Source organism: Rhea pennata, chromosome 2, assembly GCF_028389875.1.
Source record: "Rhea pennata isolate bPtePen1 chromosome 2, bPtePen1.pri, whole genome shotgun sequence".
NCBI classification, from domain to species: Eukaryota; Metazoa; Chordata; class Aves; order Rheiformes; family Rheidae; genus Rhea; species Rhea pennata.
The window spans coordinates 47,235,663-47,262,374 of NC_084664.1; the positions used below are offsets into that span (position 1 = coordinate 47,235,663).

Sequence of the window (26,712 nt, forward strand, 5' to 3'; positions counted from 1 at the left end):
ATGCTTTATTTCTGTTCTGATATCACTATTGCTGGTACACTGGGCAATGGCAAGGGCACACGAGTGTGTCAAGAGCTAAGTGGTCTGCATGATCACTTGTCCACACTAAACTGGTGAGTCCATGGTTGCCCTTTGCACTGCCTCCAAACTCTGGTTGAAAAGACTCAGACCTCAGAAAAACCTCATTGTGAAAACATACTTTGTGTGTACTAGGCATGAGCACATGCTGGAAGAAAAATTCTGAATTTAAAGTTCCTGGAAATGTTTAATCAGAAACATTGATATACAAGTAGAATAGCACAGGTCCCTGAACTGATGGTGATCTTTCCATCGCAGATGTTCTGTGAATTTGAAAGTAAGACATGCAGCCCTTACAGCCTAGCTGAAGGGCCTGACTGATATATATGTGTGTGTGTCTCTCTCTATATATATTTATATATATTTAAAGATGTATTTAGCTATTTAGGGGAAGTTTTTTTCATGTTGTTGCCTAAATAAATGAAAGCTATAAAGATTTCTGCTCCAAGACTTAAGGCAAGTCAGATTTCATAGCCCTGAGAACTCATTCACTATGACCTTTTGCATTTAAAGATTTTCATTCTGCTTAACAGCAGATTGTGCTTTCTAGAGGGTGGTTTGTACTGCAGGTGGAAATCCTGAAACATAATCATGGCCAAACACTCTGAGATGAAATCATACCCAGACTTATTTGAAGCGATAAATAGCTGAATGCTTTTTCACCTTTCCTGGGCCTTTTCTTTCTGATTCTGTAGTGACTGAAGCAAATAGGAAAACCCCAAACAATTCCCTTTATTTTCTCTTCTAGAGTCTATATGTGTGCTCTCTCCATTGCATTCATTTATTTCATCTGCTTGGTTCCCCTCCCACAAAGGGAGCTATGAATGAGAGAGCAAAAAACAGAGAACTGGAACAAACCTTATGGGGAAATATGATCAATAAGGACAAACCCAAACGAACAAACACAGGAAACAACTCTGTCTTTAAAAAGTATTCCAGGGCCAATGGGCAAAGAAGAAACAAAATTAGGGAGTGCATTGTTTTACAGATAAAATTGCACACCTCAGCCTTCCTTGCAAAGACAACGATGATTGATGATAATGCAGCTAGGGGCACAGAATAAACTTCAGCATAAAACATGAAGAATCAAAGTACAGAAGAAACTAGCCAAGTAATTTAGTTGCTTGACCAGGGCAATATGATCTAGGGGGAAAAAATAACTACACTGTAATATTTGCTGTTATTTTTGGCAGCTGGGCAAGCAGTTCCATAACTGAGGTAGCCCATACTTTACAGCAGCTGTTATTCACAGTGGGTATATGATGTTGCATTCTGCTCCTCTCTCTTAGATTTATTTCTCTGGACTATTGTTTCTCATTTATGGGCATCGTCTCATCTTGTGACGAAGTGCAGCCAGCCAGCAAGCTTTCTGTTGCAACTGGAATATGTATTGCACGTTCACAACCAATAGCAAAGCCCATAGAAACATTTGCAAGACTAGGCCTCTGGTGAGAATCTAATCTGCAAAATCGGCAAAAAATCTGTACAAATATCAAGTAATAAAGGTTCATTCATCAGTAGCTGCAAGTGACATAGCCGCACTGATAGAGGTGGGCTGACAGCAGTTTATATTTGTGGAACACCTGGTTCTCTGATTCTGACTTCTGCTTTTGAATCCATCATACTGAATTTTGTTCAAGTGCCTTGGTTCTGACAAAAGACAAGGTAAGAAATAGCATATGTTCATGGTTTCTGTTTTCTTCTGTTTTCTTCACAGATTGCAACATAGATCTTTCTATAGGAATTGATATTTCAGGGAGCGTACGGCCAGTATCCACACTGCATCTAAAACAGAAATTACAAACATTCCTCCCCAAACTTCTACTCCAGATGAAATCACTGCCCAGTGTCAGCTGTAATATTGGCTCTCCAGTTAATGTTAGGTTCAAGTTCCAAGCTTTGTCACAGACCAACCAATTCATCTTTGACTCTGATTTTGAAGACTATAATGAAGAGATCATCCATAAGTTCTTAGATGCACAAACTACTATAGACACCTACCTTAACGCAGACATCTTACAGGCACTTTGGGAGAAGTTCTTTAGTGTGACCTCTGCTAAAGTGAAGGTAAATCAATGTGTGAATATATGTGATTCTGTGTTGAAAAACTGTTAGAGTTTAAAGTTTGCTGACTTTAATACTGAGTACTCGAGGGAAAAAGATAGATCGGGAACTGGCAAGTCTAATAAGCTCTTCCATTCATCTTCGTATAACTGCATATGTCAATTCCTGTTCCGTCAGCATTCCTGTAGTGAGATGATAACATCTGGGTTAATACCTATGATCACAAGCATTCCCACAGGAAACAGTCTTTCTTCTGCCTGGGAACCTTTGCACTTTGTGTAGTGGAAACAGTTCTGCTTTAGAAATTCCGAATCCTGATCCCCATTCCCTGTCCTGAGTAGTGAGAGCTCTAAGAAGTCACAGAAAATATAATCCAAGAACTTTGTTTACAGAGGTTAACTTGTGTAGCTAATCTGTTAAATAATTCCAAATAAGAGTCAAGTTCTGTCCAGAGATAACCGGCAGTCAGAAAAATGGATGTAGACATTGTTAATCTCATCCATCTTGAAATGAGGTAAAGGGAGAAGTATGGGGCTTGATCCAGTCTTGCTGAAGTGAATGGGGGATCTTTCCACTTAGCTGAATGAAAATTAGATCACATTATAATTTTTCAGGATCATTGCCCTGGTAGTTTATTCTTATTAAAGCACTGACTCAGTAAAGCACAGTGTATGTGCAGTAATAGCTATTTTGATATGATCGCTTACAAAGGTCTCCATCCAAGAATGTATTTCTACTGAGGAAAGACAGTTTAGCCCTTGTCAATACATTAAGCAATTTCTCTATGATGTTCCTTGTTTTAATTCTTTTTTTAAGTGTTATTTTTAATTTGATGTGAGGTGTTCCTGGAACACCTGAAATTCCTGGAATTGTTAAAAATTCCTTTGCTTTCAGATGAAAGTGGGCATCCTATATTTTTCAGCATATATAACTTTTTTCCAAATATTTCTTAAAATGTCATTTTTCCTCTGAATAGGGAACATGGCCATATGAGATACTGCTTCTGTTGAGTCTTGCTAGAGAGATTTTGTTTGATGTACAAATAAAAACAGTGTTTTTTTTCTCCTAATTGCCAATTCTCTTAAATCCCCAGGGAGGATCAGAGTTAAGCAAGATTCCTCTCTGCTCATGCATTATTACTAGAAATGAATAGAATGTACATCTCACAGTGGATTAGTTTTCCTTTGTGATACTATTTATGTGCCAATTGTAAATACAAGATTTTTAGAATAGACTTGAAATCACAATTTAATCTTCATAGGGTCCTGAGCTAGAGAACACTTGTTCTCCGAAGTTTATCCGTTCTAAAGCTCATCAGGTGTAGTGATTATTCTGTTGCTTGCATTTCTTCTTTTGTTATTTAATTTTCAGTAAAGAATCTGGTCCTAATTCCAGCATCTTTGACAGAGCAAGACTCAGATGTATACCAGCAAGAGATTTAAAAAGTAAAAGCTTTGTAAATGTGTCTGTGAGTGTATGTATGTTTTTGTATACATACACACGTATATATGTAAAATGAGCTAACACTTTTCTTTTCTTTTCCACCATATTTTTAAATTGAAGAGATTGTTAGAAAATCACCAAGGGAGGTTAGATTAGATGATCTCCAGAGGTCCCTTCCAACCTTACTGATTCTATGATTCTTTGATTCTAAGTTCAGATCTACAATCTTTTTTCCAGCAATCTGTAAAGTATTTGCACATTTATAGTCCAGTTCTCCACTATGAACACAGAGGGTCAACATTAGCATCCTTAGTAAGAGTGAGCTAAGCCTTACGCCTTAACAGGAAAAAGTCCACAGAGACTGGTGTGGGATGGTGCAACCCAAAAGTCTGTGGGGAGAGAAGATAGTACCATGACAGGATGTACTCCCTGGTGTGGCTCAGGTGACATATCCAACTGGGGGCTGCAGAAAGGAATTTTTTTCCAGAAAGGGAAATTATTCTTGCTCTGAATTCTTGTGCACATTCACATATAAGAGAACTCCTGTGACATAAGAAAAAACACTTCAAGGTATAAGTCACAGCAGAATTGGCCTTCAGCCTAGCACTCTAGGGGAGTGGTAGGTATAATGCAACTAATAGCAATGCTAAGAACTGTGGTCAGCAAGACAAATCCCTCAAATGAGGGTGCTGTCAGGGAAAAAATGTTTTTATGTGCTGTTCTGAGCACTTTTCCTGCCATACATACCTAAGGCATGGTTTACTGTAAATTGAACTCTTTAATAGTCAGATTTCAATGCAAATTTTTAATTTTTATAGTGGCCCTATTTATTAATCTCTTTTGCCAAGTAATTCAGTGTTGCTCCTTTTCCTGACAGGTTCTGTTAGTATTTTCGGATGGGCTGGATGATTCACTGGAAAATCTAAGAAAAGCAGCCAACTCCCTTCGCCTCAAAGGTATTGTTGCACAGTGTTGACACTCCAAAATCCTACTGCCCCACTGGCCAGGGCACTGCTCCCACACTGCTACTTCTCTGCATATCATGACTCTCCAAGATCACGACGTTGCTCAGGAGTCACTGGGAGAGTGCTTGCTTCTCCATGTGAACTAGTCTTCCTGATGACTCATAACTGTTGTCTCTTCCAAGTATTGATAAGCAGGTTTTCATCTTGGTTGTGCTCTTGAGCTGATATTTTTGGTATATTGAATGAAAAGAGATGGCTTTTTTAATCCTGCGGTTTATTTAAGTTGTATTTCTGATCTATGTCAGAACCTTTGGCAAGGCTGACCTAAAGTGGAAATAAAACAGAGACTAAATCTAAGCTTTGGGCAGATAGAGGGTTTCAGGAGGCAATGGGCCTTCAAATGAATTTCACTACAGAAAATCACTCCTTTTTTTGTGCTCCTCTGGCTTGAACCTTCCCAGCACTGCTCCATCAAACAGAGGCCATTTAGTCAGATCACTACATGGTACAAAATTCCCACTGTCTAGAGTGCAGGTGGTGAGGAGAGTGGAAAGCAAGGAAAAAAGGTGTCCACCTAAGAGGGAAAGGGGGGCAGAGATTTTCTTATGAAGAGAAACAGCAGTTGACGAAGAGAAAAACTGGCCTCAGTTTGTAGTATCTCAAGCACCATTTTGCTATTTCTTTCTTTTCTGCTCTTAGGTTTCTGCATCAAACCCAGTTTCTTGTGCAGATATTTTACTCCAATGACAAATGTAATATAGAAAGGCCAAAGATTTAACTACACCAAAAACAAAATTTTCAAGACCTATTAAAATGTGTTGTAAAAATATAGTACAATTCACTTGGGCGCTAAAATGAAATTGTCTTTATTTGTTGCCGGAAAAGGTCAAATAAATGGAAGTAGGAGGATCCCTGAAATCCATTTGTATAGACATGTAATCCAGTAAGTGAAGGCAGACAGAAATCCTCTGAGGCTATCACCAACTGTGGAAATGTCCTAGGCCAAGTACAGAGCTTTGATTTCCCTTTTCATCCGCTACTCATTTGTCCATGATTGGGAAATGATGCCAGAGGGCCTGGGATGATCCCAGCCTGTGAGTGCCAGTAGCAGCTGGGACAGGCCCTGAGTTAGACCCACCTCTGGCTTCTGCAAGGTAAAAACAACCATTTTGGCATTGAAGTTAGCTCAGAGGCCAAAGTGTCAGCCAAGTCTAATAAGTGGGAAAGGGAAGTTAACTAGAAATTTTTCTGGTTTGGATTTCTGTCTCATACGTTGTTCTCAATGGCTTTCATTCAGCATACTGAGTTGAAGCCATAAAACCTGTTAGGAGTCTTTTAGGGACCTGCTTTCATATATAATCATAGTGTCACTTAATATAGTTCAGGCATTCAATAATTTAAATCTGTGCTTACATTGAAGGTCTTGATGCACTTTTAATAATTGGCATGGACAATACACAGAACTTGACTGAACTTCGAGAAATAGAGTTTGGCAGAGGGTTTGGATACAACGAACCTCTGAGTGTTGGATTTGCAGATATTGCAAGCATCTTGCAGAGAAACCTCGTAAGTCTTCTGTTATATATAAAAAAAGGAAAAAAGCCAGGCTTTGTTTTGTAATCTATTATTCATAAGTGAGATATTGCTTATCATTTTTCAGGATATTATTGCAGAAAGGAAATGCTGTAATGTTATTTGTAAATGCCTTGGAGAAAATGGTGATCACGGTGGCCGGGGACACCCTGGAAGGAAGGTAGGAGAGCTAAGACAGACACTGCTCAAGAAATGCTTTATTTTTCCAGGTATTTTCTATTTTGTAAAAACTTAGAGTGAATATGCAAGTGCTCACAGCCCTTATTGTTAGGACAGATAAAGAAGAAAACATGCAATACAATCATTTCTCTGCTGCATGTTCTATTGCAAAATTTTTTTGGAATGAAAGTCATTTAGCACAATAATGATACATAGTAAGATGCATAGTAAGTGGCATTGTGGATTTTTTGGTGATGGTCACTGAGTGTTCTCCTTCACCAGTTCGACAGTAGAAAAATGGAAAGAGTTTTAAAAATAAATTCTTAACCAAGAGCCTTATCAGCTGCTGTGAACTGAATACTTGCAGCTGGTAATCTGAGAGTATAAAATTCCTTCTTCACTAGATGCCTGCCCCATCCTTCTTTTGTGTGTCCTGGTAATTTCAAATATCCTCTCCTCATCCAGGACAGCACTTCAAAAATCCACATTATCTGCTTTAATGTTTATATTGTCTGCTATACGCCGTTGAAGCATTTCAGATTTCACTACTTCTACAGCATGCTAATAGACCGTGTTATTAAGATTTTTAGTATATGTAACCTCCACTTGTCCATTCCTTTATTTCATTCCATTATTCCATTGTTTCATTCCATTATTTCTACTTATATCCCAATGGCAGTCTAAAAAAATTATATTTGCAATTCACACTTTTTGTTTATCTAGTTGTAATCAAATCTATTATTAGTTATCTGTTAGCAAAGGTGTAGTTCTAGTATTTATTCATAAACCAATGTAGTGATTTCTTTCATTGCTCCTGTTAATCTTCTAACACCTTTGTATTTTATTTAGACATCTCTGGATTATTGTGCTCACTTTTCTGTCTGTTCATAGAAGTCTTTTTTCCAGAGAGGATGAGATTTGCATCACTTCCAATGTAAAGTTATAATATTCCTAAATTATTTGTAAAATATTATGATGTCTTTGTCCTCAGTAATATTCAGCTCCTTAGGTTTTTATAGCTTCACCTTAGAATTTCATCACTATGTGTTGCTTCCTTTTCCAGCCCCCTAAAAAGGATATATGACCATATATCGCAGTGAGCTCTGTTAACCAGACAGTTCCCTGAAATAATGTCATTTGTTATTATTGTAATTATTCTTTCCACAGTCAAGTCAAGTATACAGGACTGTCCATGGTGGTTGTGTAAATGCAATAGGTGGAGCCTGCTCTCCTCGGCATAGCCAGATCTAGTTTTCAAGAATTTTCTTCTGTCTGCATCTGCAGAGTAATGAAGTTAGTATGCTTGGAGAGCAGTATTACTTATCTCTTATGTTCCTGTTTTCAGGGAAGTACAGGTTACAGAGGATCTCCTGGCCATCCTGGTGAGGAAGGTGGGACTGTAAGTAAACAGTTTCTTCCTGATAAGGTGATACTAGTTGGTGTCTGAATCTGTCTGCACTTACTTATTCAGTGCTCGTCAATACTAACCCAAGTGTGTCTAAGTAGTATGTAGCTGAAGGTAAAATATATGCGCTCAGTTCTCTGTGTGCCTGTACCTTACCATAGTTAGTGACAGCTCCTCATCTGGAATCAGACTTGGTTAGACAGAATCATCCAACAGCTTTTATCTGGCATATTTTTGGCTAACTCATATACTTATTTCTCATAGTGGACAGTTGCCAGATTCTGTGCTGGCAGTTCTCACAGAAAAGACCATCGCTTCCCTTCTTAGCATGAATGCATGTTTTATAACTGAATAACAAAGTTAAGTTTTGTAGCTTGTGATTATTGTTTTGATGCGTTTCCCAAATCTTTTGCAGTGAGTTAATCCTTCCATAAACTTCAGCATAATGTACACAAGCCATACCCCAATCCACTGGAAATATTTATTTCTTCCATTTTTGCTTCTCAAAGCAAACAAGCAAACAAAAATTCCCCAAAGAACGAGAGAGAATTTTCTTAGCACTAAACAAAGAAGTAGATCTACAGCATTGCAGCCATATGACTTGAACATCACTCCTAACTACACGGGAGAAGCCTGCAAATGAAGAAGGAGCCTAGGATTTTTCTTCTATACAAAAGTATACAATCCACATTGGAGAAAATCCTGTTCTCAGTGTAGATTGGCTAACCTGAACTTGCCCTGGTGAGGCTGCATGGGGCAAGCCAGCTGTCTGTTCAGAAGAAGGCAGGAATGGGAAAGAACAGTTCTCATCTAAGATTATCAAGAAAGCACATTGTAATAGTAGTTTAGCAGTTTCATTGGAAAGTTGTTGCTTCTGGAACTGCTTTCCTAGAAATCTTTTATTCTTAACCAAGGGCCTCATTTGCTAACTGACATGATGAAGTCCCACATAAGTGATTTCCAGAGTGACTTAAAAATATTTGTCTTTCTTACTCAGGAATAGAATTATTTTCACAGTTCTTTCCAGATATGAATGCCATGTGATAAGTGAGAGTTTTTTTTTTTTTTTTTTTTTTTTTTTTAGTGTAAAATGTTTTGAATACCTTGAAATATGAGTGCCACAAATTTTTCACCATTGCATTTTGATTTGAAAGAAGATTCTAAATCTTGTCCTTTTGCAGTGATCTGAGGTGAAAATAATTCTGATTTTTTTTTTTGGGGGGGGGGGGGGAGGAATTGAAATTCTATTGTTGACATTCTGGGAATCCAGGACAACCTAATGAAAAAGATACGTGACAGAAACCTTGTTCCTGATTTTTTGGTCCCTTTCTTTTCCCTCTTATTACTGTGGAGGGATGAAGAGAAGCCATTGCCACGCTTTCGGAAAGTCCCTTCAACTCCTGGAAGTGAAGCCAATAAGTGAATTTCATATGGCACTTTTTCCCTACTAAGGGCTAACCTTCTCTCCTGCTGAAAGAATTTTAAGCATCCAAAGCAACAGTGTGTAATAAAATACATAACAAAAAGCAGACTGTGCTGATAATAGGCTGGAGAAGATGGCAAAACGAGAGGAGAGGGACTGAGGAAACAACGCTTGACAGCATTGGTTTATCACGCCGTAGTACTCGTCTCAGAAATTAGTCTTAAAGCATCACATAGGCCATGGAGCCAGGCCTTTTTGGCTTTTGGACTTTAATACCATAGTGTGGTGCTGTGGCATCATTTTCTAACTGAGGCTGCAATGTGGTCCATGTTGTACCTTTGCAACTTTAGAGAGAGGCATTTCTTTGAAAGAGGAGAAAAAACAGTGCAGAAATTGTCCCTGTTCTGCTGATCTTAGGCTCTCTAGGTTTATCTTCTTTTTCATACTAGCATAGGAGCTGTCATGCCTGCTCTGTGTTCGCTGTAATTTACTCTGTCATTGTTTACATTTTTTTAGACAGAAATTTTAAGAGATTCTGAAAAATTTTGGAGGCTGCTCAGAGATGTTGCTCTCTTTCTAAATTTTTTTAAGTACAGGGAATAAAAGCATTCAAAGCCTTCAAAAATCTGTGACTGAAGGGAAGGCATTCAATATTCTGTTAAAACCAAACTACTGAAGTGCCATACCTTCGAGTTCAAACATTTCAGTCAGAAATTGGCACCACAGTCTAAACATGCCGTGATAGAGCAGACAACCACTGTGCAACTCAAACTGGTAGTGCACTGATCTCTGCAGAGAATAATTCAAAGCCCTTTAAAGTCAGTATAAAAATTCCCAGTGACTTCCAAGTGTGTCCTTAGTGTAGTGAATGGTGATATTTAATTCTGTTTTGCCTTAATCTTAATCTCATGACAGATATAACCAGTGACCAGCATTGTATTTCTGCTTGCTCCTCAGGGGGAGAGAGGTCCAGCCGGTTTCAATGGGACTCGAGGAGACAGGGGATGTTCAGGTGCCAGAGGTCGTAAGGCAAGTATGTCACTTTGAAAAATTTTTTAATCTTGTTTCACACAAACCTGTTCTCAGTAGTGAGGACAAATGGCTGTGCTTTCTTCCTGGAGCATGGATGGAGAGCAGGACCCAACTGTCAGAATAGCAGAGAATTTTTGCTGTCTTCTTTTGAGAGGTACTTTGCAGACCCACAGCATGGGCCAATGGCTAGGGAGTTTGCTGACTCAGCAACTTGCCGGTTACTTTTCCACCACCAGCTCCAGGCTGTTCTTGGGTAAAAATGAAAAAGCTTCACAGGACAGGAATGAAAATGATGGCTGCACCATCTTCCTACAGGAAAGGGCTCAATTCCCTGTGTGGCAATATATGTCTTTCCAGTAGGAACTGCAAATACTGAGCCAATGTAATGCTACATGCCCCTATGCAGCAGGGTGCTTCTCAAGCTCAAAAAAAATACTTTCACCAAATTTCATCCATATTTACTTTTCATTTCAGGGGTCCCGAGGCTATCAGGGAAGCCAGGTATGTAATCTTACATGTGGCCACTTTTCTGAAAGGAGAACAGTGCTCTGCTCCTTACTAAGTTCATGTTATCTTGTAAGACGAAAATAACAACACTAAAGGGAAACAGTGTAAAACCATCAGGATATTTCACGTGTTTTTCCTGTGGTGGTATAAAAATGGATCTAAGTGTGAGCTGTTAAGTGCCACACTATTAGAAAACCGCAGTCTTATTTGTATCGAACTTTTAACATGGTAGCACTTGATTTAGTGTAGTTCCCAGGAAAGGAAGAGTGCTCACTAGCAGCTGGAATCATCTGTCAAGACAGTCATTCAGATGTTAAACAGAAATGGGAATGGTTGTTATCTGGTTGTCTCACTTGACTAGAGAAATCCTAGTTAACTAGTTTTGACTAGACACATAAGTTTGGGGTGACTAAAGTTAAGTCAGATGAATCTTATATTCTAAATGTTGAAGAAGCAGAGCAGAAGGGGGGAAGAAAGATTGTGACTAATATTTATTGTGGATTTGGACATCATTTTCACTGAGTGATTACTGACACTTTTTTATTATTCAAACTTCTCTGTCAGCTGTTTTCGTCAACCACAGATCTCACAACTCCACTAATTTAGCCTTTCAAACATTGTTGCTCATCAAAAAGTTATTGTCATTAACTTACTAATGCAATAGGAAGTCTGGAAGAGAAAGATTATAACAATAATGTTAGGTTGCAAGCCAGAGTAGTGAAAAGGAATTCACATTATATCAGGTGTTTTGATAACAACCCTCCTGAGATTTCGAGGTTCCTAAATGTTTCCTAGACAGCTTTTGCTTCCAAACCTGAGCAGTTACACATGCGGGAAAGTTCAGGGAGCGTTTTTCAGCTCTATTTGAAGCACTGCTATCTACTGACTTTCTTAATCCTCCCATATATTTACTCCTTCCTATTTCATTTTCTAGCATTTTCCCTAACTAGTTTGTCCTTCCTTAAATATCTGAAACATATAGTGAGAGTCAGACCGGTTGTTGATTTTTGATTTGTTCAAGTTGAATTGTACAGTAAAGAGCAATTAACCTCAGCAGCACAAACCATACTGAAATCCAAGAAAAATGAAATTTCTTCACTATGTTGTGTCACTATATCCATTAATTTTATTTTAATTAAAAATACAAAACTTTCAGTATAGAAAAATGTGATTCAGTACTGGTAACCTAGTAAGACTGAGACCATTTATTGAAGGCTGAAAAGGGTTTTAATAAAGTGATTTGGAAATAAAAGCAATACTGAGTATTTAATACTGTGAAGTTTGGCCCAGGTTTGCTGAGGTATGAAAAGAGACAGGAAAAAATTAAGACTAGAACAAAAAGTCATGGTTGCTTTACTCATCGTTCAACATTCTTCTGGAATACTTAATCAAGAAATGCTTGCTTATAACATCAGTATCAAAACGTACAGCCAGTTATTTTTTCTGGTAGTACATTCAAAACTCTTGTAAATAAGTGAAATTTCTCTCAGGAACTTTTACTGGGTGTTTTTGCCCAATTCAATTTAAGATCAAAACTTACAAAACGGTTGTATCTGTAAGCTCTATCAGACTAAGACTCCTATTGATTTAACTAGCGTCTGGAACATGGTCTTATGCCACTTTCATGGTTTCTTAATTATCCTTTCAGCTTTCAGGGTATTAAAATGATTGTGGTCCCTGCTAATTTCATTCTTTATTACAACTGAGAACATCGTGGTTAATTCTTTTATTTTTATTTCAGTGGAGAAAGAGGAAAGAGGCATTTCAAGGTGTCCTTAAAAATTGAGCGATATTTGGCCAGGTCTGAAACATTTTAGGGCATACCTTAGTGAAACAAATGTCTCATAGCTTCAAATCTGTTCAAAAACCTCCTTCCTCATTTGCACAACAAGTTAACATCGCAAACTTCCTAAGGTTTGGAGGGCTGTGAGAAAATGGCTTCTTCGAGTGGCTGTAATCTGATGATTTGTTTCTGCAGGCAAAAGAAGGGGAGGGCAGCAGCGTGTCTGTCAGCGTGGGGATGAGGGTTGCTGTTTATGCGGCGCAAAAGGCAGGATAGGCTGACTTCGTTGTCTTTGATCCCTTCTCCTAGGTCAGCCAGAAGCAGCCCTCCGCGTTTCATATTTCACATTTGCATTCATAATGCTGTCCTTTCAAATTGCAGTCTCGGTGCTATAACAGCTACTGCGCTGATTCCAGGAATAGCTTGGCTACCTGGCCTTTATATGTCTTAGAGACGTTAACCTTTTGAAAAACATTGTTTTAGATTGCAAATGTCAAAATCAATCCTGGTGAAACCAAGCATCACTTTGCCGACACAGTAATAAAATTTTTTAACATGTGCTAAGACCTCAGAGAAATCTTCTATAATTATTCCTATCGCAACCATTCTTTCCAGCTTTTAAATACAGCATTCATGGTATGAAATGATTAAAAAAACCTCTGTTAATGAATAGAAAAACATGCATGATTTGAAATCAGAACTGCAAGATTATCAGTATGTTAGGTCACATGCTAACAGCTGTATATTGGAATATATTTTGATTGTGAAAATGCTACAGCTTGGAAAAATATTTGAAAAACTAACGGATGACAAAGCTGAATTTAAATTCTAGCAGAGACCTATAGTTTTAATAACTATTATTCATAATATTACCTATTCTTAACTATGAATTATTTTAGAAGTTAATAATTCTTTAAAATTTCTTAATTATTTATTTTAAATTTAATTATTATTCTTAGCTATTCTTACTAGCCATTAATAACCACTTACTCAAATTTCCAAAAGCAGGTGAATATTTCTCTTTTTATATAAAGACTTCCTCCCTGTTCAAAGAGGAAAGTTTCCTGATGCTAATAGGATGTTTCTTGCATATTGCTACAGGGTGAACATGGTGAGAATGGATTTGATGGCACTGATGGAGAACAGGTAGTTTTTACTTCAAACATGTAATGCAATTAAAGAGGCTTACCTCAAGGTTCAGCAGTACAGATTGTGGTGGCTTTGAGTGGGATTTGAACCTGAACAAAAATCAGTTGTTTAATGTTTGGGGTTGTGTACCTGACAGAAATTGGATCCTGATGGACAATTGGGAACCATACTTACAAGAAGGAACATGTATTAATTATTTGCATTTCTTTTCTTCTTCTTCTTCTTCTTCTTCTTTTTTTTTTTTTTTTTTTTTTTTAACTCTTCATGGGTCTAGGGAGAACATGGATCTCCTGGTCCTTCTGGTGAGAAAGGCAGGCCAGGAAAACAGGTGAGGTATCCTTTATGGTAATGTTTAAATGTCATGGAAACCACTGTCATCTTTCCAAAATACAATGACAAATCTGTAATGTCTGTGACTTGTTTTTACATGGTGCTTATTCTCTAATACAGTGTGACTCCCTGGTGTAAATCAGTGTAGCTCCATTGACTTAAACCTATCTGTGTTCATAGAATCACAGAATCGGTAAGGTTGGAAGGGACCTCTGGAGATCATCTAGTCCAACCTCCCTGCTCAAGCAGGGTCACCTAGAGCGTGTTAGACAGGGTTGCATCCAGGTGGGCCTTGAATATCTCCAGAGAAGGAGACTCCACAACCTCTCTGGGCAACTGTTCCAGTGCTCCGTCACTCACAGAGAAGAAATTCCCCCTCATGTTCAGGCGGAAATTCCTGTGCTTCGATTTCTGCCCGTTGCCTCTTGTCCTGTCACACGGGACAACTGGAAAGAGTTTGTCCCCATCCCCTTGACACCCTCCTTTCAGGTACTTGTACACATTGATAAGATCCCCCCTCAGGCTAAACAGGCCCAGCTCTCGCAGCCGTTCCTCATAGGGCAGGTGCTCCAGCCCTGTGATCATCTTCCTGGCCCTACGCTGATATCTGACCTTCCTGTACTCCAGATACTATCTCTACCTATACCCTAATTGTTTGTGCTGTCTTTGTGACTTAAGGGTAGAAAAGGCCCCAGAGGAGAATCGGGTGAGCGAGGAGAGCCTGGTCTAAGAGGAGATCACGTAAGTGTACTCCTTCATTTTTGGTAGATTGAAAAGGCTTTCATTGCAACAAATGCTGATTTCTGTCTTGATTTTGTGATGAACTTACCTGAAATATGGTATGTGTTGAAGAGTTCTTCAGGATCCTGTACAGCACAGTACTTTGCAAAGAGTATAGTGTATTACAGAAGTTTTGAATTCTCCAGCTGCAGATAGACTGATGCTTTGATGTGTTGCTTGGAAGCAGATGTTTAAGTCAAAGGTCTCCTGGTTGTTCGCTGATTTTTTTTTTTTTTTCTGTGGGTAACATAGCTCCTTCTGGAGCTCTTTAGTCCTGTCATGTTTCCTGCCCTGCAGAGGGATTTCTGAATGACTTCAAAACCCCATAAACTTATTCACAGAATCACAGAATCAGTAAGGTTGGAAGGGACCTCTGGAGATCATCTAGTCCAGCCTCCCAAAGATTTCCTGGTGCTGGTTCCACTGGGGCTTGAACCCAGGACCTTCAGTGTGTAAAGCAGATGTGATAAACACTTAGAAATTTATAATGATGCAAAAGAAAGTTACTTCTTCATGCTGACATTTCTTCCTTGCATATTCCAGAGCAAACCCTGCTCTGGATGTAAATTGTAATGTAAATTGCCATTTCAGTGGAAGCACCATACTTCTTGTATCATAACTTTAAGTGTTTTCACATGCATCTTGGAGACCTATGTTCCAAACAACCAAAGATAACATGTTGACTCCTCTCGTCTAATGTTTATACAAGAAGTCAGGTGTCATAGTAACACGGCCTCTTTGAAAGCTCAGAATTTCAGCCGTCTGGGTCCAGCTGCATTTTCTGCAGCATTAAGTGCTTGAATATTTCTCCATTCGAGGATAACCCATTGCTGAAAATCACCAGCCAGTTATGATCTTAGCTCATTTTATACAAAAGCAGCCAGAACAGCTTCGCATTTTCAGAGTTTGATTTGTTGCCTATTGATAATATTTCTCTTCACATTTTTGCAAAAGAAATTTGTGCACTTTGCAGAACTGCATACATCATAATATTCTTGTAAATATCTTCTTTTAAAATAGTCTGTGTATTTCTTGTTGACTACAAAGACAAATCTCATTAATCCTATTTCCATACCCTGCCTGTGTAGTTACAATAATAAAGGTGTAGTCACACAAAACACTGAGCTTTCTGCTTGACTTTCTAGGGGGATCCTGGAATTAGTAATGATGTTTCTGGTCCTATGGGTGAAAAAGGAAACCCAGCACAGCAGGTAAGCATATTGCTCTGCATTACGAAGAGAGAGGATTTGGATGTTTTCTAAGATTGCTGGTAAAGGACATTGCTGTCCACCGACCAAGCAGCTCTTTTCTTTCGTTTTGTACTTTAGTCTGTAGTGTATGTCTACATACAGAAAGTTTCAGAACAGAAAGTATCTGAAACAGAAAGTTTTGAGAAATACTTGATACTGTAAAATAAGTAAATAAATAATTAGCATAGTCTTCACTACAGTCCTTCTTTTAATAGTCTCATGAGCTAGACTGTCAAACTGGGTCAGATCTAAGGGAATATACATTGCAATCTTTGCCTGGATTTGGCAAATATGGATAAATACATTGTTCTAGCACAAACTGACATAAATTGCGAGACTTCTAGTCATAGATTATAGGGATTTTGTTGAAAATGTTTTGGGGAGGAAATGCATTGGATATCAACACATTGTACATATTTTGTTATCTAGCTGCTGTTTCCTTGAAGTGGCAGATGAACTCTGTTCTGGCCTGTATTAGAACATAAGAACTTCTGTATGTGCTAATAAAATGATGTCTGAATTTTATGAGATGTTTGAACAATACTGCAAGGAAAGAAATGTAATAAAAAATCATAGCCCATTTTATTATCATACTTAGTTTCTAAAAAAACCCCAAAAACGAAAAACAAAAATGATATGTAGTTTGAAAATAATATACAAGTCATCATGGATGAAAGCTTGTGAGGGTGAGACCTAAACACGTGTGAGAAAAATCCCTTATTTGTGGAAGTTGATTTGGTTTGAAGAAACAAGTGCATATATTTTCTGACAAACATACATATGTGTACATATGTGTGTGCATAGACTATGCTGAAAGTAGCAGAAATCTACAAAGTGCATTCTCCAGAGAAGAATTGTATTTTGATGATGCTTTGGTAATAAACATCACTACTGTCTAATCAATCTGTCTTGAGAAGTCCAACCGAAAGACTATAGTCAACAAATATGATCTCACAAAAGCCTTGACCAAATATCAGCTATTGTACCTATTGATTAGAAATTTAAAGCAAGCTTGATCTCTCTTGTTTATATTTTTTGTTTATGAACAACTTGCAGAAAACAAGAATCAAAAGTTTAGCATAATACAATTGATTTCAATGAAATTACTTAGGAGAACTATTCCTTTAGGAAAAGAATCAAATAAGAATTATAAAAATAAGAATGTGCAAGTACAAGAATAAGATTCTTGTAGAAGAATAAGATTTTTAAAGAGCTTGTTCATTCCTTTGCTTTGCAGGGGGATCCAGGACCACAAGGACTCCAAGGAGAGCAAGGAAATGCTGGTGCTGATGTAAGAACGGTAGTCAGTGTAGGGTGGAAGTAACTGATCCAAGACACAGTGAAGTTTCTGTTGAGAAGACCATTTTTCCTCCCTTTTCTTTTTATCTCATAGTTAAAACAGCTGAAATGTCAGGCAAAAAATCTTCTAAAATTTACACAGCAAAAAATATTCAGCTTCAAATTTAGCAACTCATGTGTCTTGCAATGGATATTTTTTTAATCAGGAATATACTGTCCAGCAAAATATCTGACTCATGCTACAAGCCCAAAACTTGGTGATGAGCCAGCCTTCTCTTAAAGCCTTAATTACTTGGAAATTTCAACATAGATAAATCTATCCCCTCTTCCTTCCTCTGAGCCTTAGCAAGTTCCATATGCCCATCTGAGCCTATATATTCTCAAAGGCAGCTGAGCTGCTCTTTTAAATCTCCTGAAGACTGGAACATATGAAGGCGTCTTTTGTCGTCTGTCAGAAAGGATCCTAATGCTAAAGACTGGAGTGCTCATCACTCCGCAGCCAGGCTGCAGAAACGGTCTAAAAGACTCTAGTGATGGCTGAATGGTCGTGTTCACTAGTGCTGCATGTGGAGGGAAGCAGTGCTGACCTTTCAGCTCAGAGGGAGAGGAGAGAGCTCTTGTTCTTTTAATTTTAGCCAAGGGGCAGTGGGCTGGGAAGATGTTTCCCAGAATTTTGCTGGGGGGCTATGGGACAGTGGGACAGGAGGAGGATGTCTTCCCTCTGCACTAAGGGTCTAAAGCCTTTTCTTTGATAATAGTACTACTAGTTTAAGTGTTTCTATCCCAAAATCACTGATTCCTCATCTTTACCTTAAATAAATGGGATTTTTGTTCCTTTGTTTGGAAATGATGCCTGATTTCCATGAGCTGAATGTATATGGTTATAAGCAGATGTTTCACAAATTGCTCAGTGTTTGTAATCTCTCATGCCACTCCTTCCTAGGGTGCAGAAGGTCGAAGAGGCCCTCCAGGCATAAAGGTGGGTTGCTAGCGTTGGTGCTCCCTGTCTATATGCGACTACATGTCCCGCCTGAGCTTTTGGTCCTCTTAAAAGGGAAATTTCAGTGTGATACAAGACACTGAATTCAGTTTTATTTAACATTCAAAAGTTAGTTTCAAGCCAAGACACCCTTTGGATCTCAAATGGATGTACTAGAGGCCTTCCAGACTTGAAGACTTTAGAGCTGGAAAGGAGAATCAAAGCTTTCATGGAAATAAAAGGTCATTTTCTTTTAGTATTAAGGCAAATGTGGCAACATAAGTGGAAGAGAGTCACTAATGGTGAAAACAATGAGCAGCCATGCTCCATTTGTGAAGCACAAGGCTGTAAGTTGGATGATTTCCTCCTTCCCTACGTGCACACAGATGTGCAAGGACACACGTAAAACTCTCTCCTGCAGAGAATTATTACATTTCATAGGGAATATAGAAAAGATTTAAATTTCTGGTATTCCTCTGACCTTTAGGCTAGCCGTCCTGTGTGGTGGTGTTATAACAGAGAGGAAACAAACTGCTGAACAATATCCTTATGCAAAACAAAACTTATGCTGGCTTTGATTTTTCAGGAAACAAGAATCCACATGGTTTGTTTGGGTTTCTTTCCAGGGACATTTGTAGCTTCCATTGGAAATTATGACATATTCATACACAAGGGAATAATGCATATAGATTGGCACTGTTCAGCCAAAGCTTTTCTGCCCTCTGCTTATCCTCAGAAGGACTAAAACCATCTGATTATAATATGCTGCCTGATAAGTTATTTAAAACATTTTCCAAATTGTTCAGAAATTTAAAGTTGTGGAAAGGCAGGTTCTGATGATTGAGAAAAAGTAGAATGTTCTTTCATTTTAAGCTTCTTAAATCCAGCACAAAATCAGACCAGATTTGTGTGACGTTAGAAATACTGAAGTGAGTAGCTCTTTCAAGACTTGCACTTCTGGCCCTGTACACAATCAATCCCTTAGTTGCCAAGAGTCCATAAGTTGCTTTTGTGCCTCAAAAAGAGCCCCAGACAGTATGTAATTTGACTCATTTTTGTCTTGATGGGGAAGTTCAGCTGTGCAGCAGAGACAAAACTAAAGCTCTTTGTAACAGATGATTTTCTAATATATAAACAGAACATGGAGTTAACTACAGCTCTGAAAACTAGCCCAAAGCATGTAGAAGATTTTATTTCTGTGAAAAAAGAGGAGAGTTCCAGAAATGAGTCAAGATTTAGAAGAAAATTGAATTCCCCAAGTAGATCTCCAAGAGACTGTAGTGTAGTTTAAATGCTTGTATTGGATATAAGGAATAGATCAGCCCTCATGGATGCTGACTGATCTTTCCAGAAAGATCCTTTAATAATTTGGGGAAAATTATCTCATTATCACAAACATCACTGTTAGGTTGGAGCCCTAGTTTTCCCAGAGCTGGTTTTCCTCCTGTGAAGCCACAATGAAAAGAAGCTATCTCCAGAGATGTAATTTCTAAAGACATCACTGCCATTCTGTTGAGCAAACTTTTAGGTAATATTCTTGGAAAGGAAAGCTTGTTTTGTGTCAAGGTGTAGATTACAAAATGTAGTTACCAAAGCAAATCTGAAAGCAGCTGTATTCAAAAAATGGACTAGTGCAAGTAAAAGTAGAATTCTAGGAACCTGAGAAGACTATGATTTCATTTTTTTAATTATTTTTAAGACAGGGTAAAATATTTCCCTGCAATGCGACTGTAAGAACATCTAAAACTGTAACTTGCAAGATTATCCTATTGCTTTATTTCTTAAGTATAGGTTACGTGATTATACCAGAAAACACATTGTTATGCATTAGCATATTAGCACAACTAATTCACATTTGACCAAATCTTTCTTCAGGATTGCTAACACAAATAAAAAAGTGGTATATACCTTGGCTTAACATGGTGCTTCAGCAGATATACTGATTTCCTTTGGCTGCTCAGACTTCTTTCCCATTTGCTGATTGCTCATTCTCCTAGTTTCCAGTAGGAGTTTCCCAGATTTGCTCATGTACACAGTGATTTGGATTTCCTGTTTGCCTTAGTGAAAATAAACCCGGGGGAACACAATTTCACATGTGTACGCTGGTAGTACCTTCAGGATGGATTGTGTCTTGAAAATCCTGCCCTGTGGTAGAATCTGGGGAGTGGGCAGAGCTGTAGCTCCTGAACGAATGTTAAAAAAAGTATTTAGTAGAGATTGTTCTAGGCAACTTTTCACTCCCAAGCACAGTCAGGACTAAAATCAGTCTAGATTTACACAGGCAAGTTCCTTCTTTCAAGTCATACTGATGCAGTTCCAGTAGTCCTAATAGCAAAGACAAGACAGGATGAAGTGCCTGGACTCCTTATGGCTGGCCTCAAGTAGCAATTGTCTCAAAGTCTGAGCCAAAGCCATATTGCCTTTCTCAAAGCTCACAGTATGAGCACATATTTGGCCTGTACAAAACATCCCGTTGCTTGTCACCTCATAACAGTTTGCTCAGCTCGCTGGGTTTAGTGTATTTCTCACATTTTTGTTGTGGGCACAGTGTGTAAGTCGAAGTGTTTGCTGTTTTCTTAATCTGGCAGCATGTCCATGACTTTTCACTAAACTTTTGAAAAGACAAAGTGCTTTTTCTGCAGCCACAAGAAACATTTAAGCTGATGGCCATAATAGGGGAGTAGAACATAACATTTTCAGCAAAGAAAACAGACTTGCTGGAAGGATCTTTTACAGAAATAATATTTCTTCAGCATCAGTCTTTGATTTGATGCTCTTTTCTAGTCTTCTTGCCCTCTCCTGCAATTCTGAAGAAGCAGAGTTTGCTTTATGTTTATCACTACCTTACTGTGTGCTGTACCCAGGTAACACAGGTTTTTGACAGCTCTCTGATTCAAATTTATTTTCTGCTGGGAAATGACAGATGGAAGTGAGTGTCTAGTAAATTCCTCAAACTATGCCCCAGTCACATCTCAGCTTCATGCAACATGCAGTTAAACCTTGTTCTGAAACTTCTGCCCCATCTGGTTTCTGAAAAGCCCAATTTGGATTTCATTTTGAGAGTCTAGATCTTTTGCTGTCTAGGATATCCCAGGTAGGAACAAACGCTGGAAGACTGATACCACCCACCAACAGAGGGAAAGCACTATGCTCTGGCTATTCATAGGGAGAAAAATAACTTGAAAGACTGACCTTTTTAAAGTTATTGTTTCCTATTCCTGTCTCACAAGTTTTCTGATGTTTTTTTCAGACATTTTAAATTAAAAAATGAAACAACAATCATCAATCCAGTCTATTAGTTAGAGTAGAAATCCATCTCCCACCTATTGCTTAGTAGCTCAGAAATCCCTCTCTTCAGGGGTTTCCTAAATTTATTGTCCTTGGGACTTTCAAAATCTTGATTTACATTTTTGTATGAGTAATAATAATAATATAAGTAAGTAATGAGGATGAAATGACAAAAATTGCAGGAAACAGATTATCCCTTATCTTTCTGTGGTACTAATGAGCACTGGAATTCTGATGTGCTTGAAAATAAAAACATTTTAGCATTCAGCAACAAAAAAGAACAACTTGTATTCTATGCCTGATTCAAAGCTCATTGAAGAAGCTGGAAAGTATCTGCTCATTTTGGAATCCAACACAATGTGGATAAGAAAAGATTTCTTCTATTTGTCTCTGTTTGCGTTGCAATCAATGTAATTTCTGTGAAAATCTATTTTTAAAGCCGGCATAAACTGGCATAAGTCTACTGACTGATGTTCCCTGTTATGATACTCTGGCTCTATTTTTTTGCATTGATATCTCTCTTATTTCGTTCGTATGATACAGAATTAGGGAGTACAGCCTTTTGAATATGATTTTCTCCATGAGATTCTTTCCAGAACTGTCAACATCCTGAGAATCTTCAGACGTATATTTATAATCTCTCTAGTGAAAGGAAACCTTCAGCGAGCCTAGGATGCTAAGCACCTCTAGTTTACTCAAATCAAGAACAAAAAAAATCAACACAAAAAACATTTCTTATGGATGTCAGCTAAACTGACTCATTCATATTTGGCAACTTTTAATAGTCATGAGCTGAAGAGCTTGAAAAGTTATTTTTCTCAAGGTTTGACTTGCCTCACTGAGTGACCTGAGTGAAAGCTAGGGAGTACAAAGAAAAACTTTTCTGGGATGAATTATGAAGGTATGGTTGCCCTCCTCTCTTAGTAGTTCTCCACTGACAGGATGAAGAGGATCTGTCTTCGTGGCCCTGACTTTATGACTTGTCAAAGTCTCTGCTGTGGCCAAAGACAAAGGTAGTGCAGCAGTAGTGCTGACACTGAGGTGTATTTTACACCCATCAAAATGCAAAGCAAATAGAACTGACCTCTCCCACTGCAGATCTTATGTTCATCACCAATCGTAAATCAAAAAAAGAGTTACTTAGCCCTTTGCTTTTCATCTGGTTTTGCTTCAGCAGAAGGTGCTGCCTGAAAGCACAGAAAGCCTTTTAGCAGTTAATGTTCTGTGCTGATGTGGAATGAGTATCTGTTGATATACACATCTCAAGTGCTAATCTATTTTCTTGTTTTTATTATTTTGTTGTTCGTATGTTTGTTTATGTTCTGGCAGGGTGAGCAAGGAGATCTGGGGGAATCGGGTTACCCAGGAGACCCTGGTTTTCCAGGCCCACAGGTAGCTAAAAAAAATTCTCAGTTGCTTTTGTATGTTAGCTACAGAATAAATAAGCTGTCAGTCTTGATCCTTTGTTTTTCTTTTGGAATGCTTTGTTTACAGCAACTATAAATATTATGAGGAATATTCTTCACTGGCAAATTTCTTCTGAGACCCTGATGAATTAAATATGCCAAGTTTCTCTTCCAATTTATCTGGGTGAAGCTTATACTGAAACTGAAAGAGGACAGTGAATATTAGTAAGAAGTAATTTAGTCAACACTTTTCCAGCCTACAGGATATTTTCAAGCAGATATCTTCAAAATGAATTTATTAGAAATAGTTGGCAATAAGCACATAGAATGTGTTGCATGATTGAATCTGTTGTATGTCCAGGGTGCATTGAAATGGTGAAAATGATATATTGATTGACAAGACTAATGAAAAAGCTTTGTATTTCAAAAATCTGGTTGATGAAGTCAATTTGAAGAGAGTTACAGCCAGAAACTCTTTACCATAACTTTCCTGTTTAAGATGCATCCATTGACTACATAGGTATCTGGAGCAAGTGCGCCTTGCTGGTTATGGGTTAGTTATGTCGCCCTTGATATCTTAGGTGCCTAAGTGGCTCTCTGAATATGACTACCATACAATGACAGTTGCATTGGCAAATACAAATGACAGCAATGATGGAATGTAGCTGCTTTACATGGACATATCCCTACAAACAGCCAGAAGTTTCACCTCTGCAGAGGATCTTGCAAAATATGCATTTGTATTCTAGTCACTGCACTAATCTGATCTTCAGTTAAAGGCAATCAGCATTTGACTGACTTTTTTTTTAATGATTTTTTTAACCTCAGGGCCCAAGAGGACCAGAAGGAATCAGAGGACCTCCAGGACCACAAGGCATGCCAGGCCTTCCGGTTAGCTTTAAATAACACATCCCTGCTGTGCACGTTAGGGATTTTCATTTCTCAGTGTTTGTATTATTCTTCTAATTAGTTGTTTTTTTAAACTTATGTAAACAAGAAGAAATGGATGATTTTTCAATAGAGTATTTATGGAAACTAATGGCCATATGAAGTTAATTACTGCCAATCTGGATTGTGGAAAATAACAACCTTGAAAATAAGTTTAAGTGGGTTAATAAGAGGAGAACTTCAGTTACACCAAGTTCTTTTCTATTGTTGCAATGAAGAACCTTAGTTTTACATTCCACTTTCAATTCTATAGTGTATATGAGCAGTTGCATCATGGCTTGCAGCACAACTAAGTCCAGAAGTACAGTGGTGTAGTTGAGAGCAAAGCTAGGTAATAAGTTAGTCAATATTTTTTTCTGAATAAGGCCAATGAAATTTAAGGCTGAGGTATGACAAAATTGTAACTATTGGATGCTACTGAGTGCTGATCTTCTCACTTGTGTGAAACTGGTGATTTTGGGGGCATTATTTTGGAATTACACCAGGATAACTCAGGATTGGAATGTGGCTGACTCATGCATATCTGTATTCACTATCATACTTAAATATTTGTACAGATGGAAAGTAGCATTTATGTCATACTTAGTAATATTTGGGAATTTTAAAGTAGTCAGACAGAAAACAGAAAATAATTGGAATATAGCTTGACCCATAATTCTTACTGTGGCCCTCAAAAGCTTTAGGGAAGTCTGTTAACGTGCTAGATGTCTATAATGATATTATAATAATTGCAAGTGGCGATGAACCCTTAGGCTGAGTGCAATGAGCCCTTGAGTTTTTCACCATGCATATTTCTGATTGCAGGCTAGTTCAGGACCCCCAGGTCCACCAGGCTCTGCTGGGAAGCATGGTGCAAGGGGAGCAAAGGTAAACTTTTTTTAAAGGACCTAATTGCAGCAATCTCACAGCATCGTTCATTCAAGAATCTGACTAAGGAAGCATGAACCAGCATTTGTGGTGCTCCTACGGAACGTGAAGAATGACAAATTTTATAGACATTTGTAGATTGTAAGAGAAGGCAAGTGATGTGTTCAAGATAACCTTTCAGGTGTCAGAGCTGTACTAAGAGGTTGCAAGTGCCACCTCTGACTGCTGTCTTAATTGCTTTTATGGCCATGGTTCTCACTGGGCTTAGTGTCTCACAAAATGCGCTATGGATATGGTAGTGCAGGCCCTTGTACTGATTTTATGATTGCTAGACTCTGTCCAAACCATGGAAGATGTGTACCAGCTAATAAAGCTTAGCTGCTCATTTTAACCTTTTTCTTCAGAAGAACAAGTTCTGACTGACACAATGTCTATTATACAGGAATTAGTATTTTGAGAACTAAGTCGACATGGACTTAGACAAAATGACTTATAAAATTAGGTGGTCCACATTATGGTTCACTTATTTGTAATACTTTTTATTGCTTACCCTCCTTTCAGTAATGTGCATTTGATATAGGAGACTTACTTTATTAGCTAAAAATGACTGATTTTAGGTATTGTTACATCTAAGAATCTAAGAGGCATAATTAATACCACTTAACTAAGCCTTTCAGTATCTCTGAAGGATTATTACATTCTGTGTATTGTTACCGTTAGTGACAAAGAGATGTACATCTCCGCTGTACATTCCATTTTCTCAATCTGGCTTTGTGCTGTTTCGTTTTGGGGTTCTTGTTAGAAGAAAGAGTTCATAAAGAAAGTGAAAAGCAAAAAAGGAACCTAAGAAAAGAAAACTTGTGCGAGAATTAAGAGCACAGGCTGGGCAGGCTGCCTGAGAAATGTACTCTGCTGCCAACAGATTCTTCAGGCTGGTAAAATTCCAGTCTACTTCCGTTTATATAACTTTTCTCAGAAAATGCCCTTACCATTAGGAATTCTTAGTAACAGTGGGAGTTTTGTTCAGGGAAGGCCTGTGGGGTTTAGCTTAATCAGTGCTCAGCATACTCCGATTTGACCAGTACTTTCCAATTTTACCTGTAAGATCTCTCCCGTAAACATGGTCTGTCACGGAACACTTTTTGTCTCGAAAATGTGTGAGGGCACTTCCGCTGAGCAGACAAATTCCCGCTTCAGAAAGAAGAATGTTGCCGGATAAGCCAAACTCATGTTTTTCGTATTTCAACTGTGGCAGGGTGAGCCTGGTGACCCCGGAGAGAAGGGTGTAGTGGGACCAGCTGGACAGAGGGGTGTGCCGGTGAGTCTTTTTGCCCTAGTTCAGGGCTTTAACTCTGTGGTTCAGGGCTAATTCAGGGCTTTTAACTTCAGTGTTTAACTCTCATCCAGCTGAGTCAATGTAGTGTATTCCCTCTTCTTTCCTCCCCCCCGCTTTTTGGTGTGATTAAAATTATTTTGTATTTGGTTCTCAGTTTCGTCGTGGATGCCCTATTCCTTGTGGGCTAGAGATAATATCTTTCCACTCAGATCCTCTACAACAGAGGAAGAATGTACTAGAGGTAGGCCACACAGTGGGGAGAAAGTGTGGTCTTAGTCCATATATTCGTTCCCCAGCTTTTGCCACAGTTTTTAGACTGTGTTGTGACAGTTTGCCCTACCTCGTTAGCCTCAAGAGGCAGAGTGCAGCATCGTAACGGGAGTTTTTTGGGGCGAGGAGGGAACTGAATGTAAATCGAGTCCTCTATTAAAATCTAACTGATGGTATGTTCACCATGTGCAGGGCATGGATGGCAGAGATGTCTATGGTCCTGAAGGGAGCAAAGGAGCAAAGGTGAGTGCAGAGAGTCAGAACATCTCACAGTCTCCATTCTACAAGGTCATTTCTAACATGACCATCCATATTCATATCCATACTGAGAATTATACCCCCATTCTGACACCAGCAC

The 26,712-nt window shown here is 38.4% G+C and overlaps 1 protein-coding gene across 1 annotated transcript in view; it reads left to right on the forward strand.

The window, feature by feature from the left end:
- The window catches only part of LOC134136559 (collagen alpha-6(VI) chain-like), a 64,591-nt gene that overhangs the window by 22,834 nt on the left and 15,045 nt on the right, over nucleotides 1-26,712 (forward strand). Inside the window, exons 10-27 of the mRNA XM_062568475.1 lie at nucleotides 1,796-2,145; nucleotides 4,463-4,541; nucleotides 5,971-6,116; nucleotides 6,211-6,303; nucleotides 7,648-7,701; nucleotides 10,088-10,159; nucleotides 10,637-10,663; nucleotides 13,554-13,598; nucleotides 13,876-13,929; nucleotides 14,610-14,672; nucleotides 15,857-15,922; nucleotides 17,199-17,252; nucleotides 18,204-18,239; nucleotides 22,857-22,919; nucleotides 23,762-23,824; nucleotides 24,686-24,748; nucleotides 26,004-26,066; nucleotides 26,547-26,597. Of these exons, the coding sequence (XP_062424459.1) occupies nucleotides 1,796-2,145; nucleotides 4,463-4,541; nucleotides 5,971-6,116; nucleotides 6,211-6,303; nucleotides 7,648-7,701; nucleotides 10,088-10,159; nucleotides 10,637-10,663; nucleotides 13,554-13,598; nucleotides 13,876-13,929; nucleotides 14,610-14,672; nucleotides 15,857-15,922; nucleotides 17,199-17,252; nucleotides 18,204-18,239; nucleotides 22,857-22,919; nucleotides 23,762-23,824; nucleotides 24,686-24,748; nucleotides 26,004-26,066; nucleotides 26,547-26,597 (1,442 nt within the window). The remainder of the gene's footprint in view (nucleotides 1-1,795; nucleotides 2,146-4,462; nucleotides 4,542-5,970; nucleotides 6,117-6,210; nucleotides 6,304-7,647; nucleotides 7,702-10,087; nucleotides 10,160-10,636; nucleotides 10,664-13,553; nucleotides 13,599-13,875; nucleotides 13,930-14,609; nucleotides 14,673-15,856; nucleotides 15,923-17,198; nucleotides 17,253-18,203; nucleotides 18,240-22,856; nucleotides 22,920-23,761; nucleotides 23,825-24,685; nucleotides 24,749-26,003; nucleotides 26,067-26,546; nucleotides 26,598-26,712) is intronic.